This window comes from Seriola aureovittata, chromosome 24 (genome assembly GCF_021018895.1).
Source record: "Seriola aureovittata isolate HTS-2021-v1 ecotype China chromosome 24, ASM2101889v1, whole genome shotgun sequence".
Lineage (NCBI taxonomy): Eukaryota > Metazoa > Chordata > Actinopteri > Carangiformes > Carangidae > Seriola > Seriola aureovittata.
Window position 1 is genome coordinate 4,592,417 of NC_079387.1, and position 14,952 is coordinate 4,607,368.

Here is a 14,952-nt window from a genome sequence, read left to right on the forward strand (position 1 = left end):
TCAGCGTATGAAGATAATGGTCAGGTGTTAACGCGCGGTTGACGGAGATGGAGCTCCTGGGTGGCTGGTTGCCGTGGAAATCCACAGCGGACTCAGGGTTTGTGAGTTTCAGCGAGCGAGAGAAAGATAATTGACTGTTAATCAAGCCAGTTTCAAAGACATGCCTGTAGTGGAGACACAAGGCAGCAGGAGAGACAGATGGTGAAATATATCTAAATAACATCATAATCTCCCGAGCACTCGAAACACGCCAACAGGACAGGCTGATGACGAGCGCTCGCCAGGGAGAAACACTCCACCAGGATAACAAGCATCCAGCCGCCCAACCCTAGGAAGTGACTCAGCAGCAGCTGTTGCCATGGGTTACCATGCCAGGCAGGACAGCCGTAGGATCCCAACAAGCTTGGTGCTGACACATCTGACAAAAAAAAAAAAAAAAAAAATCCTCCCCCCATGCACAGCGGCTCCACCCCATCTGCTGCTCCACCTTAAATCCTCTGCCACTTTCTCGAAGGGGCTCTGCTGCAGGCCCTGCGTGGAGCCATGCAGCATGGCAGAGGAGGGGCGGGAGGGGTGGAGGGTGGGGGAGAAATGGGAGACGGGAGGTGTTAATCCCATCTGAGGGAGGACCTGCAAGGTTTTGGCCTTGTCGCCCTGCACCAGCCTACTAACTTCCACATCTTCCATCTACCCCTCCTCCTCCATGCAGATTAATGCCTTATTAAGAGCAACTGACTTAACACCAATCCACTTACACTAACATGTTAAGATTTGCAGATTATTACGTGGCCTGAGATCAATCACACCGGCGACCCAGGTAGAAACTCTCTTAATCAGGTCTCCGATTTGAAGATACGTTTCATGCATGAACGTAGAATCACTGGAAAAAACATCTGTCACAAACATGCGTCTGAAATGTCGAGTCATGTCTCACATGCTCAGACTCCTAGCTGTTAGCTTTAGCATTCAAAATGGATCATCTCTGCACCCATGCTGACTAAACCAATGAGGGATTTCCTCCTTAAAAGCCCCGTCACGTTTGACTTGAATGAAATGACAGTACAATTACATGCAGGTAGCCATTTACAGGAAATGTCAGCCTCATCATGCTAATGACATTAAGGCTTTGGAGGCAGTGGCTAATTTAGGACAAAGGCAGTTCAGGACGAAGGCCTGAGTAAATCTCCCACTGAGGCTACGCCCGATTCTGGGTCATGGCACGCCGTCCCATAAGCCACTGCTCACCTATGCATCAAATCAGCTGGTGAGACATGTGCAATGTTACTGACCTTTGTTCCTCTGTTGCTTTTGTACTACAAGTCCTTTAAAGTAGAAGGTACAATAAAGAAATATGCTCTATCATGCATTTATATTGTACTACAAGAGTCCTTCCGCCTTCTTCAGTTTAGCTCATAAAAGCCTGAAGTTTCTAAATTAGGCACTGTCTACTTCCTGGATTGCAGGCTAATTTTGCTCCGTGGTTTGAGCTTCTCTGCAATAATCACTGGCTTTAAAAGTGAACTTTGTGCTGACAGCTTCAAGAAAAGACCTCCATGACAGGTGGTTTAACAACTTTCATTTCCATTCCCCTCCGCACACACGCACACACACACAATTTATCTCATGTGCTGGTAAATCCCTGCACGACTCACTGTGGTCACGTTTAAGCCTTTCAGTCGAACACAGCCTCATCCCTTAAGTAATGCTAAAGGATTGTTTGGCATCTGTGTCAGATAGTGTGAAAAGTGGGTTAGACTAAGACGAGCAGTGCGAGTGTAAGCTGCAACAATATTACACAGGCGTTTAAAATGAGGCTAACTGCACCTTTAAAGTGCAGATTGTGATAATAGCGCATCAGCGTTGGTTCAGTGAGAAGCCGAAGCGTGGATAAATGTCTCGAGGCAGAACACTTCTTTAGTAACAAATTCTTTTTTATTACAACATTTCACGGTTTTCCATTTCTGGTAATGGTTTGTGGCAGAGTAATATGACTGCTGGGACTTTACAAAACTCCAAAGAATTTTGATCTACGGTTGAAAGCAAACACATGGAATCAATTGCCAGTATTTTTTTTTGTTTTTCCTCATTTGAGACAATTCAGAGACAGATTGCAACACAAAAGCTATCCCGAATAACTCTGACAAAAAGCCAAAGTATGTTACAATTAAACCGTAAATAAAGGTCCATTTGAGTATCTCCCAGATCAAGGTGGAATCCGTTACACTTTTTTTTTAATCCTCGTGTACATACAAAAGAAAAAAACATTGTGACAGACAACAGTATCAATTTTTGGGGCATTTACATTTTGGCCAGCGTACAAACAAAGTTGTGCATTTTCCGAAAATTAGAAGACGAAAAAACAATAAAAACGAAAAATAATAAGCTTGACGCCTCAGCTTTGGCGCAAAAGCAGCCACACAGGAAGTTGGGTGTTGGTGGTTTTGGGGAGACGATGATGAGCTTCCTGGGACAGAGGCCACGCCCCGTCCCTCGGGCCTCTCCGTTGCACGTCGATTTTGGTGGTGAAGGTGTTAAAGAAGAGGCGTGCACCTTGAGGACTGTCTTCTGCAGTCCCCTGCTCCTCCTCCCCTGCTTCCGTCTCTAGGCAAATCTTCCTCATCTCCCGACAGAAAGACAAGCGTGAAGGTGGTGAAGGTGGTGTTTGCTGATGGAAGGGAGGGGACGGGGGACGGGGGCCGCCCGGTTGCCCTGACGAAAGGCGTCATCCGTCCACAGGCTGTGCAGGTTGGTTATGTTTGTCGTTTCATAATTTCGGTTACAAAGTTATACAGCTAAAAGAAGTGACTGAAAACAAGGCAATGCGGGAGGAGGGGGGGGTGTACAGTGCATGACGGGAGGGAGGGGCTTCACGACGTCGCCGCTGCCTTCTCCTGTTCAATGGCTGCAGGGGGAGAAGAGAAGAGAGGAGAGAAAAGATGTGAGATAAAATTACACAGTAAAGCTGCATTTTCTGTAGAAGTGTTGGTTAACGGCACAGAAACAGTTAAGAAATGTGATGTAATGCATCACACACACACTTACTTTCTTTTGAAGGCAGGGGATTCTTCTCCTGCGTCTCTGTCTTCTTCAGCTTGGTCTTGTCGAAGCTGGTCACCTCTGAGATATCAGGCTTGTCACTCATGGTTGCAGAGAGTCTGGAAGATGAGGAAGGAAGCAGACAGTGTCAGAGACCTGCAGTCCTCTGGTCACTGCACCACACCACTATTAATGTGCAAACTACAGGTGCTGGCCAGCTGTAATCTCCACACAGAAACAGCTGATGAAAAAGATTCCTTAAAATATATATATATATATAATGTATAATATGTATTCTTTTAAAAATGTTAGAGGTTTTTAAAAAAGGTAAAAAAAAATAAAAAAAAATCCCACCAGAGCATGTGGTCTACACTGACTGTGGATCAGCCGAAGGGCGTTGCCTAAAATCTGTGGCCAGAAATCATTTGTCCAGTTTAACTACATGCGCAACCGCAGACTACTTTTCCATCTAATGTGCGCGGATGTGTCTGCCTTCTTTTGTTCGCCCTGCGGCTCTTGCACGGCGTGATTTGACTGAACATCCAGCCCGTTATCCAACGCGCAATCCCGGGGATGCTGCACACAGAGGGGACAGGCTGCTCCAGACAATGAGGCCAGTTCAAGGCGTTCAAATCCGACATTTACATAACAATAGAAGTTCCCATGCTGGGCAGAGCAAGAAAAATAAAAAATAAAAAAACAGACTGCTGCTCATTTGCAAATTATCTTTTAAAACAATAACACTATATGGTGAAAAAATTGTCATATTCTGGAGGTAAAGGAGGGATAATGAGTGTCCACTCAGGGGCTTTCCACATGGACGCTGTGCAACATCCGCATTCACTTGTCACGTACTTCTCCCCTTGGGGCGCAATCTGTAGGAACCACCGCCCAGATTTGGCATTTTGCTCACTCATCTTGGTCGTAAAAAAATCCCCAAGTTCAACTCCGCAAATTTCAATTCACACTCCAAAAAAACAAAACAAAACAAGCAAAAAAAAAAAAAAACATGTGCTCATGAGCTATTAAAAGCGCAATGGACACGTGAAGGCATCGTCTTAAATAATGGGACCAGACGCACGCAGCTCGAGCACAAACGGCAACAAAGGAAACAGGCTGATGTGCATGAATGTGTTGCGTTTGAGACAAAGACGAACCTCACGTCTGCCTCTGATGTCACATCACACTCTTAAGCTTTTAGGACACACACACAAAAAAAAAAAAGCCAAGCTGCATCCACTGAAAAACCACATTATTTCATGTTTTGTCTTTGGTTTTCTATTTGGCAAAAAAAACGCCCTGACCACATTTCTCAGACTGATGTGACAGTTTCACTCTTTTAAAAGCTGCAGCCAGTGAAGCACAAAGAAGTGAAATGAGCTGGTGAACAGGTCTTACCGGAGCGTTGGCTGACGGGATGTCTGGAAGGTCTCTGGTCAGTGCGTTGCAGCAGTAGTGGCGCGTCTTTGCGCAAGCATCTGATATAGTCAGAAATATGCTAATGACTCTGACATCACCGGCTCTCCTCCATCCTCCTGTGTCCCCCTGCTGGAGAGGCACGGAACCTCCACCCTCATGCCTCTGAGAGCAAAGACTGAGGGCTTCAAGCTTTCATGTTATCATTTCCCAGAGGAGAGAAATGGAAATATAAGGATTTATTGTGCGTTTTACTGTAAGCCACGTGGCACTGAAAGCTCCACTCCATCTCTTATTTGATCTCTATTACACATCAGCAGGCTCTACACTTCTGTTTAGCGTCAACACAGCTGCTTTACTTCAAATGTATCATTAGATTTCCCTCTATTCTGTTGAAAATAACTTATCTTGTGACTTAAATTGCTCAAAACGTGTCCTTTCTCGTTGCTTTCATCTGTCTGTGGCTGCACATTCATGCAGAGAGGGCGCCTCCTGGTGGCAGTTTCACATTCATGATCCCTGAATGCACCACTCCTCTCATTTTTCCAGCAGATGCAAGGCCAGTCAGTGTTTCTATTGTTTTCTAATAATAGATGAGGTGCGATTGAAGGTGGAGATGGAGGTAGTCTCAAACGCTCTCTGTACAGTTGGATGGGTCTGACTCATCCAATGGGACGCAAGAGAAATCTGAACTTCTGACAAATTTGTATTTATTTTTCAGACTTTTATCTTTTGTTTGTGACATATTGGATTTTATTTTATTTTATTTTTTATCTCTGAGTCTCTGTTAAATCATCTGTGAAGGTTTAGAAGGGAAGGGTCTCATGGTAAAGCTGCAAACAACTCAGACACATGAGGATGAAACAAGGGGCCCAAAGAGATGCTCCTTTTTATTCCTAAAGAGTCACAATCTTTCTACATTTTTAATGTAAACCTTACAAAGTAACCAGCAACTCCAGCTGTTGGATAAATAAAGAAATAATATGCAATTTTGAATGTAGCGGCACAATATGGAAATATTCAAATACAAGTACCTGACAATGATTTAAATACAGCACTTGAATATGAACATTTAGTAAATTTTCCCATCACTGCAATTCATCAAACTATTTAGCAAAACACATTTCAACATCTCAAAGAATTTATTAATGTTATGAAATATAATATATTATATAATTATTTGCGTTAAAGGTTCACTTACTGGAATTTTCCCTGAACTTTCAACCACATCTATTTTGTTTTGTTTTTATCGTGAGTCATTGAGATCAGATTCATTAATGCGAGTTAAATCAGGGGCTGATGATGTCATAATGATGCCATCTGCGATATCTCAGCCTGGGCTCACGCATGTGCACAGAGGCTATTGAGTTGCATTATGGGAGGTGTAGGATACAGCCTTTTTTGAGCTACAAAGGACTAAAAATAAGCATATGTCACCCTCCACTGCTTCAATCTCACATTTTAATTAAGACATCTAATACTAAATTGCTGTAATGTCCCTTTAAATACACAAAGACAAGCAGGCAGTGTGTTTGTAAGCCATTGTCAAAGCTTTATTGTCAAAGAAACAGCTTGAAGTGTTACATATATATAAAAAAAAAAAAAAAAAAAAAAAAAAAAAAAAAAAAAAAAATCAAATCACGCCTTTTCACCAACTTTTTGTCCACCTACAGGCAAACAGTGAAACCTGCCTCATCACCCACTACAGCTGTGACAATTACACTATTCTGACAAATCATGGTTGAACTCTTAATACTATAACCAAGCTTTGGGGCTCAATTATTTATCATGACCTTTTGGAAAATGGGCAAAGCACCCAAAAACACCTCGCATCGACGACAGACAAGACCGAAAAGTTGTGGTTCAACTTTGTATATTTTAAGCAGAATTAAAGGTATTGAAGAGAAAGGATGTTATACAGATGTGCCACCACTGGGTGACAGTAGAAGATGCGACAGCACATTTGGTACACCTCACTAAAAAAAAAAGAAAAAAAAAGACAGATCTAAAACTGAGTGAATCAAGTGTGTTCATCCTCTAATTTTACTCTTTTACTTTTGTCTGTGGTCACATCAATACAATTTGACTTGAGGTGCAAGTCCTGTTATGGACATTATGATAGCGTTAAGCATAAACTATTATTACAATCAAAGTCCATAGAGCTTTAGCTAGTTAAGGGTTAGGCTATAACTATATTTAATACTTTTAGCAGCTGTTAAAGCAAACACTTGGGGGGAGGGAGTTGCACATTTTCACATTTTTCACTACTTTTATTACTTTGCAAAGCAGAAAGGGCCAAAATATTTGAAAATCACATGACAGGGTGGAATGCCTCTATTAAAGTGAGGTTCAAATAATACATAATGTTACATAATGGACCCTTTTGTTAAGGTGAAGGCCTGGCGTCTGCTAGAGACTGAAATCGAAACAAGAGAAAAAATAAACAGAGAGAGAAAAAGAAAGTAGTCATAAATACAAACTTGGTCTTCAGAGAAGCAAGTGATATTTCGCTGTCTCCTGGGTGAAAATGTCAAAGAAAATGTGTTTGTGTGTGTGTGTGTATGTGTTTGTGGGGGGGGGTGTGACCGTTATACAGCCACATGTGGTTGGCCAGAAATCATCAGGCATTTTTTGAGCCTTTTCTGGAGGATATGTGGCCAAAAGTGCCGGCTGAGCGGCCTGACCGGGGAGAGGGCTCTGGGAGTAAGGGGGGGGGGGGGAGCAGAGAGGGCCAGGGGCCGTCACCCTCTCTTGTTTTTTTACAAGGGTACGTGGCTGAAGAGGTAAGACACTGACTCGCCGTTGTGGGTTCTTCTGATCGCCTCCGCAAGGATCATGGAGATGTCAATGACCTGGAGGAGACAATGAAGGCGTCATGTGGGGGAAAAGAAAAAGTTTCTCCATAATGTGATTTCTGTCCACTGTCACATGTCTCCTGGAAAAGAGACCCCTCTTACAAATATTTTGAGGAAGTTATTCTTGAACTGAACAGAGACAAAGGAAGGAGGGTGTCATGTGCTGTACAGAAGTATAAGATGTATAAATAAACAGATTTGCTGCCACTTCTATGAAAGAGGAACAGCGGCATTTTCTACCAGATAAACATCTGAACAACACAGTAGATAATGTGTTTCAGATATTAATGTCAGACCAAAATAAATACCTCCCGCTGCTCAAGTCTTGGTACGGCCTTATAAAAGGAAAGAAAAGCATTTCATATATTCTAGGCCAGAAAGTAATTGTGCGTGTTTACCTGTATTTTCGGGCATGCCTTCATCTTCTCTTCCTGTGGGATGGTGTTGGTCACCACCACGGCCTCGAACGGGGCGTTGTTGATGCGAGAGATGGCCGGACCGGAGAAAATACCGTGTGTGAGGATGGCGTAGACCTTTATCGCTCCCGCATCGATGAGCCTGAAAGTTAAAAACACATTTCAGGTGATTTGAGATGAATTTCTTCCACTACTACGCAGAAATAAAAGCACTTAAATGATACCGACTTGTCGGCGGCGTGGCAGATGGTGCCGCAGGTGTCGGCCATGTCGTCCACCAGGATGGCCACGCGGTCCTTGACGTCGCCCACCAGCACCATGCGGTCCACTTCGTTGGCCTTCTTCCTCTCTTTGTGGATGAGGGCGAATTCCACATTCAGACGGTCGGCGATGGACGTCACGCTGGAAAGACGACAGGAAGGAGGCAATGAGGGCGAGTGAGACCGAACCTTTATTTCTCAATCAAACCAGTTGATTAATCATTGTCATCTTCAGCGAGTGCAGAGAACTGGAGCAAACTGAGCTGATCAAAACAAACTTCTGCACGTCTCAGAATTGAATTAAGAGGCTTTAAACAGGAGTCGTAATGCACACAAACTGTCTACAACTCATTCAGATTACAATATGCAAGACAGCAATCTACCCTGCAATAAGAATGTAGTGCTGTTTAACCCGTTATATCTTTGATGCGTGTGAAACGCCGTTGGGTATCAGCGATCTTACCGTTTTGCTCCGCCGGCGTCTGGAGACACGATGATACAGTTTTTCCACTCAGGAATGTTTTCTCTGATCCACTGCAGAACAGCAGGCTCTGCGTACAGGTTGTCTACAGCGATGTCGAAAAAACCCTTAAAGAAAAACAAGAAAGTTGAAACAAAAGACAGCCCAGAAAACAGGCACACTGGATTCAGTCATCTTCAATGTCGCACCGCACAGCTGCAATGTAAACAGCAACTCGGAACTAAAACCACTTTTAGAGTTATTTTCCTCTGTCCTCTACACCACACACACACCTAAACTATCTGTGATTCAATGCTCGACCTCCTATTTCTCTTCTTTGCATCATGTCCTTGTGCACAAGTAAGACAATAAACAAAACGGGGACCCACACATAAAAACGCCGCTCAATAACACTACTAGTGGCTGTAACCACATGCCGAGATCCTCTTTACCCATTCACACAGAGTTGTGTAATTTGGTGTAACACTGTGTACTGACCTGGATCTGTGAGGCGTGGAGGTCCATGGTGATGATGTGGTCGGCGCCAGCCACAGACAACATGTTTGCCACCAGCTTGGCTGATATGGGTGCTCGACTCTGGGACAAGCATCAAGACACAGTCGCTTGAGGTAAGTGAGTAAGAAGAAAATATCAAAAATACTGTTCACCTGGGGGTTTTTTTCGATTTTTTTTTTTATGCAATGCCGGGAATTCATTGTTGTTAAAATCATTTCCTGAGAATCCGCAATGCCTTTCAAATAATAACTCTCACTCAAAGTCGCTCATGGTCTCTCGATTGGTCTGCATTTGACATCAAGTGGTTTTCAGCCCGCCTGCTCTCCTCTGCAGGAAGTTTCTTTTGAATATTTTTGAAATAAATCTGGAGCTACTATAAAAACATCGTCCTTGTGTCGCCCAATATTTGGGTTTCAATTAACTAGTGGTTCCTGATACAACAAATGATTGGAGGTATTAGTTGCAAGTGCTGATTTGAACTCTCACAAATTAGACTCCTGGCTTTACATCTGAACTTCAAGGACTCGAGGCTGTTGGGCCAAACTTCACCTATGACCTTTCCATTGTGGTGCGTTACTCTAAAAAATGTAGGCCCTGCCGCCGCCCCGGGCTTGTTCTGTTTAGCCGATGTGTTCACTCTAGAAAGAAAAGCCAACAACCGCGTAGATGGACGCGTCACGCCAGGCGCTTCGGGGCCTGTTGACAAAACACTCGTCTACCTGGAAATGATGTGAGAGCTGTGTTTGCGTGAGCGCTCAGAGAAAAGGCAGAGTTTGGAAATTCAGGCCGACTCGATGCTTAAGAATACGGGATAAACTGAAGACCTGAGTCTGAAGAGTTGGAGAGATAATCAAGACATTATATAACATTTCACAATTAGTTGAACTGTCCATTTGTAACAACTTTTTGCTGGGTAAAATGTGCAACGCTGCTCTTACTATTTCAACAAATAAGTTTTTAAAAAATTTATCTCTTCATCTTGTGATTTCCCACATCCATTAAAAAAAACAGTTTTGTGAAATTTAAACTTTGAAGTCTGTAAAGCGGCACGTTTTACCAAGTGAAATCTGACCCTGAAGTCAACATGTGGATGACGTAAGCCCAAGTGTTTACAGAGCTTTGTGTGAGGGTCATACGTTACACCCTCATGTGAGTAAAAAGAGACACTTCTTTGGAACGTACTGAACTGCATGTACAGGCAGAGTGGAAGAGAGGAGGGGGGGGGAGAGTTGATAATAATTCACAGGAAAACTCTCTCTTTCTCCTTGTGTGTGAACAAGAGCTTTCCTTTTGCTTCATGCGGACCTGATTTCCTGCTGCAGTTACATTAACAACTGAGGCGACGCGAGATAATGATTTACAAGATAAGCAGGCCGCGTGAACCAGTTTCTCAGCCCACTGGAATGTCTGATGTGTCCATTTCAGATTTTCCGAGCGCGGCAAACGCCTCAAATTGCACACGGGAGTGCCGCAGTAAAGCTGATGTGGAGTTTCTCATTAATACATGACTGCGAAATAAGTTAACATGTCAACCTGCACTGCTGGAGGGAAATAATAACATTCAGCATTCATTAAAAAGGTAAAGCTGCGGTGACCTGTTTTGTCAGATTTACGACTTCTTAGAAGTTCAGGTCAAAGAAATCAGAAAAGGATGCGGCTAATCAGACTAGCAAACATCCAGCAAATAGCACAGCTAGATTTAGGACTGATAATCTGTGTGTAAGTGTGTGAATCTACCTTGTCCTTCTTGTCCTGCCGGGCGTAGGGGAAGCAGGGGATGACGGCGGTGACGCGGGACGAGGAGGCGATCTTGCAGGCGTTGATCATGATGAGCAGCTCCATCAGGTTGTCGTTAATTTCGCCGCAGCCACTCTGCACGATGTACACGTCCTCACCTCGGACACTTTCCCCGATTTCCACACTGTCGAAAGACACAAGTGGGGGAAGAAGAACACGTTTTATTCCAGGGACAGTGTCAGCTGTAGGGTTAAAAAAATAAAAATAAATCAAGACTGGAAATGTTAAGATGATATGAATGTTTTAAATGTGGATTTTGAATCCACAGGAAAACAACGACAACATCCTCAACTCCTCATTTACAAGTACTGACATGAAACGATTCTTTCCAGAATTAAATGTCATACACTTTATTATCAGCATCAAAAACACATCTATGAACAGAGAGTGTTCATTCACTCAGTCTCACTCAAACCCTGTATAATCAAGGTTCAGTATAACAGATCAGCCTTGAATGTTTAACTGATATGGGCCGAGTCCCTGCGCTGATCCGAGGATGTTTGGAAACGCTCACACACTCTCACTCGTGTACAGTGTGAACCTGCCGGAGACACTGAACCCAGACCAGGCAGCATGTGTGTGAAACATTCCTCTGTGGGAGACGACCAGGTCCATCCCAGCGTCGGGCATGTGATCAACCAACATGTACAGCTGTTCAGGGTGAGAGCCGGTCCGCACAGACAGTCACGTGAGTTTTTTTTTTTTTTTTTTTTGAAAGGAGGGGCCAGCACTGAGAAATCAGTCTGAACCCTCCTGTAATTATAGCAAACTGATGCAGCATTATTATTATTACTACTAACAGATCATCGCAGAAAAACCAAAAACCATCTGATGAACTCGAGGGGAAACAGTTCGTTTTCACTGGGACCACAGCCATAACCGAAAACAATCTGCAACAGCAGCGACGCAGCTGGCAGTTGAAATGTTTGGATACTGGTGCCAACACAACACCGCCGCTTCAGTAGATAGCAAAATTATACTTTTTCCAATATAACATGCTTTTTTACAAAAATCTTTACTCATTTATTAAAAGAAGCCAACAAGTTCTAAATAATTAAGTTCTAAACACAAACAGCTGACAAGAAGTCTGCCTGAATAAAATATGTCCAAAAAAATGGCTACCTTTAGACTGACTTCAGGAACTATCTCATGAAAGAACAAGTCAACAAGATTACTAAGCTAAACGATGCCAACTTTCTCTGAGCTGTGGACACAGCTTGGCCTGTTCCCAAAAAAAATAAAAAATACAAGTGCAATACCCAGCTGCTAAAATGTTGATTCATCTACAGGAAATTAATCTGCAACTGAAAAAATGTTCAGGAGACTTATTGGTCGTGAAAATAACAGTTAATTGTAGCTGTATTTTATTCACAGACTGAATGACACCTTTACATTCTGCTAATGACAACAAATATTTCCTTCCAGTGCAAATCTCAGGTCTGCATTTCCTTCCTTTGCACATGTCCTGATACATTTAACACATCTATACAGGAGCTGATTAAAACTTCTGTTTTGACAGAAACAGTGAGCCGACCTTATGTACACGCATTAAGGAAAGACGGCCGCCACCGCCACCTTAAACAAAACATTTCCTGCCACAGGTGCTAAAATTAAACTGCAGTCAAGGTGACAAAATGGGACGCAAAAAGCAACTATACATGCAAAACACAGTGACATACATTAGGAGGAATTATGTCCTGACATCAAGCAGCTCACAGTCAATAAAATCTTTATTTGGATATTCCTCCTTGCGCAAAACAAAAAGTATTTTATTCCCAGGAATCCACTCTGCTTCAGCATGTGACCTCTGCAGGACATCTGACAAAGCCTGTATTGGAGCTATGAGAAGAGCTGCTATCAGTGTACTCTTCTCACCTCCCTGTTAGTGTGCGAGGATGAGAAAATAATTGTTTTGCACGTTGTGTCGCCCAAACAGCTGCAGTTCCTGAGAGAGAAACCTCGGCGGTGATAATCAGAGTTTTCACTGGATTTTAAGAGTTGTGGGTGGAAACATCACCAGCAGAGAGGGTCTTATAAAGAGATAAAGATGCCACGGCACCTGTTAAATCCAGGAAAACAACAGTGTTGGAATGCAATGGGAAGATTGCAAAACAACCTACGCAGTTTGGTGGATGCAGGATGCTTTTACCCAGAGTGCAATACAGTACATTGAGAGCATCAGTGAGTGAATCCAGTGGGAATGAAATCCAACTGTGACAATGTTAAAGCTGTGCTCACTGCATCACAAAGCACATTAATGCAGAGCATGGTTTTCCCATTACTGGATCAGACAGAATAAAATACACTTGATGAGATAAGATGGCTGGCAAGCTGAATGGCCAGATCCTCAGCCACAATTACATTCAAACAGAGTTCAGCAAACAGGCCAGCGTGAAACCAAAAGGTCATCCTGCAGGAGGCTTCAAATCAGCAACAAAGAAAGTCAAAGTAATAAAAGTCCTTTGAATTGCTATTGTTAAATGAGGCTAGCTGCTAGCCTGCAGACACTGATTGGTCAACTTGGCTGCTCTGGAAATATGCACAAATCAAGTGCATGTGATTTAAGCAATGGACAGTTAACTAGCTTCCCTTGCAAAACAGGCAGTAATGAGAGCTAAACTTTACTCGAGTTTTACTACAGGGCTCGTGCAAATTGTCATATTAGAGACAGTACTTGACATTTAATACCCCTGAGGAACTGCAAGAACTGTGGTTGTTTATATTGTGCAGTCCAACCCTGTTTGGTGCTTGTAATTGCAGTGAGATACGTTCTCGTCTGTGGTTAGCCAGTTAACGTAAATCCACGTCTAATGACAGTAAGCTAGACAGCACCCATTATCGGACAACCTAAAAACTTTGTTTACTGTGCTTATTTTCCGCATAAATTGGATAATATATGCATTTAAACTACAGTGTTCAATCAGCTGTGCCAATCTCTGTATGAATTATGTAATATCCACAGGTTTTCCTGGACGTACCCAGCTAACAGTAGCCACCTAGCTAGGTGCAAGCATAAAAGGTGTTACGTCAAATTCTGTATGCCAGTAACAATCTGTTCCAATTTCCAAATTAGAAACTTCATTGCTCATGTTGAACAGTTTAACAGGATCATAGAGAATCAGCAATCCAGTTTTCATACATAGGGTTGTTCCAGATAGTGAAGACCATAAGAATAGGCTTCGGGAAGACTTTGGGGTTAGGGAAGACACAAGTACAAATTTTGCCCTCCTCCATATTCACTCTTGACACAGGAAACAGACGTAGTTTAACGTTAGCTTCGTTAGCATGACACGCAACCACATATAACGTTACATTTTACAACTTCGCTGTTTCTGTCAGGCTGGTTTACTTTAACGGCTTCAAAGTTAAGCAGATTCTCTGATATAAAACTCAACGAAAAAGCTGTCCGATATTGGACACACCGAAGTTAGCTAGCTACAAGTGTGCTAGTCTGGTGTGTTTACATGTGGCTAGCTAGTCACGTGTAGTTAACTATTGTTAGCTTCAAGCTAGCATACCCACATGGGGGCCACCGAAGCAGAAGCAACATGGGCTTCACCGGCAAAAACATGCATCTCATGCGTCGTATACAAAATTAAAAGTCTACTGACCATGTCTCCTGGTTGCTGAATTTCTTCGTTATCACTTTGCCGAGCTCCAGCCCCAGCCGATCAGCTACTTTCTGAGACAGGTCGTGGTGAGAGCTCCCGCTAAAAAGCACGATGTTAGGCATGTCCGAAAACCTGGTGCAGTTTGCTCAACAAAAGAAAAGAAGACTGAAAAAAAGAATATGACGGGTATCCCCACTTAAGGGTTACAAAAAATGGAAAATGAGGTTGCTAATGTTGCAGCCTGAGCATTGCACTGGTGCAGCAGTTGGGGACCGTCGGCAGAGAGGAAATATCAGGTCAGTATTTGCATGGTAAAAGGGAAGTGCCCTCCCCTCATTGGACAGTGTAGTAGTCCCACTGACACATGTACACTTACAACAAAAAAGGCCGATTTCCAACATTTTTTTTTTTTAAAGACTATTTGAAATGATGCTCTATGTTCTATTATATTTATATATATTTTTTTTTTTTAAAGCATTCGTTTCCTTTAATACTATATGATCAACTTACCAAAATAAAATGTCCCATTTGTTAGGCTGCCAGGATGTAAGCTTGTGAAAACCCTCCAAAGTAATTGTTTATTAA

The 14,952-nt window shown here is 42.9% G+C and overlaps 2 protein-coding genes across 3 annotated transcripts; both read right to left on the reverse strand.

Moving 5' to 3' along the window:
* Window positions 1-1,910: 1,910 nt before the first annotated feature.
* On the reverse strand, window positions 1,911-4,581 carry LOC130165563 (thymosin beta-12). The gene is made up of 3 exons (XM_056370927.1): window positions 4,435-4,581; window positions 3,043-3,155; window positions 1,911-2,902 (listed from the first exon to the last, which is right to left on the reverse strand). The coding sequence occupies exons 2-3, from the start codon at window positions 3,140-3,142 to the stop codon at window positions 2,868-2,870; spliced, it is 135 nt and encodes a 44-aa protein (XP_056226902.1). The 5' UTR covers window positions 3,143-3,155; window positions 4,435-4,581; the 3' UTR covers window positions 1,911-2,867.
* Window positions 4,582-6,815: 2,234 nt separating this feature from the next.
* On the reverse strand, window positions 6,816-14,671 carry LOC130165121 (ribose-phosphate pyrophosphokinase 2). 2 transcript variants are annotated; one of them, XM_056370066.1, is made up of 7 exons: window positions 14,368-14,671; window positions 10,697-10,880; window positions 8,942-9,040; window positions 8,447-8,571; window positions 7,952-8,125; window positions 7,706-7,865; window positions 6,816-7,304 (listed from the first exon to the last, which is right to left on the reverse strand). In XM_056370066.1, the coding sequence occupies exons 1-7, from the start codon at window positions 14,487-14,489 to the stop codon at window positions 7,212-7,214; spliced, it is 957 nt and encodes a 318-aa protein (XP_056226041.1). In that variant the 5' UTR covers window positions 14,490-14,671; the 3' UTR covers window positions 6,816-7,211. The 2 variants fall into 2 exon arrangements, with proteins under 2 accessions (XP_056226041.1, XP_056226042.1); XM_056370067.1 differs by lacking the exon at window positions 14,368-14,671 and having other exon boundaries at window positions 8,942-9,066; window positions 10,697-10,822.
* Window positions 14,672-14,952: the final 281 nt, after the last annotated feature.

Coding starts and splice junctions, on each gene's coding strand:
- LOC130165563 (XM_056370927.1), bottom strand. CDS start 3,142: ATGAGTGACAAGCCTGATATCTCAGAGGTGACCAGCTTCGACAAGACC. Junction 2,903..3,042: donor TCCCCTGCCTTCAAAAGAAA/GTAAGTGTGTGT, acceptor CTCCCCCTGCAG/CCATTGAACAGGAGAAGGCA.
- LOC130165121 (XM_056370066.1), bottom strand. CDS start 14,489: ATGCCTAACATCGTGCTTTTTAGCGGGAGCTCTCACCACGACCTGTCT. Junction 9,041..10,696: donor GGCAGGACAAGAAGGACAAG/GTAGATTCACAC, acceptor TGCTTGTCCCAG/AGTCGAGCACCCATATCAGC. Junction 8,126..8,446: donor GACGCCGGCGGAGCAAAACG/GTAAGATCGCTG, acceptor TCGTCTTTCCAG/CGTGACGTCCATCGCCGACC.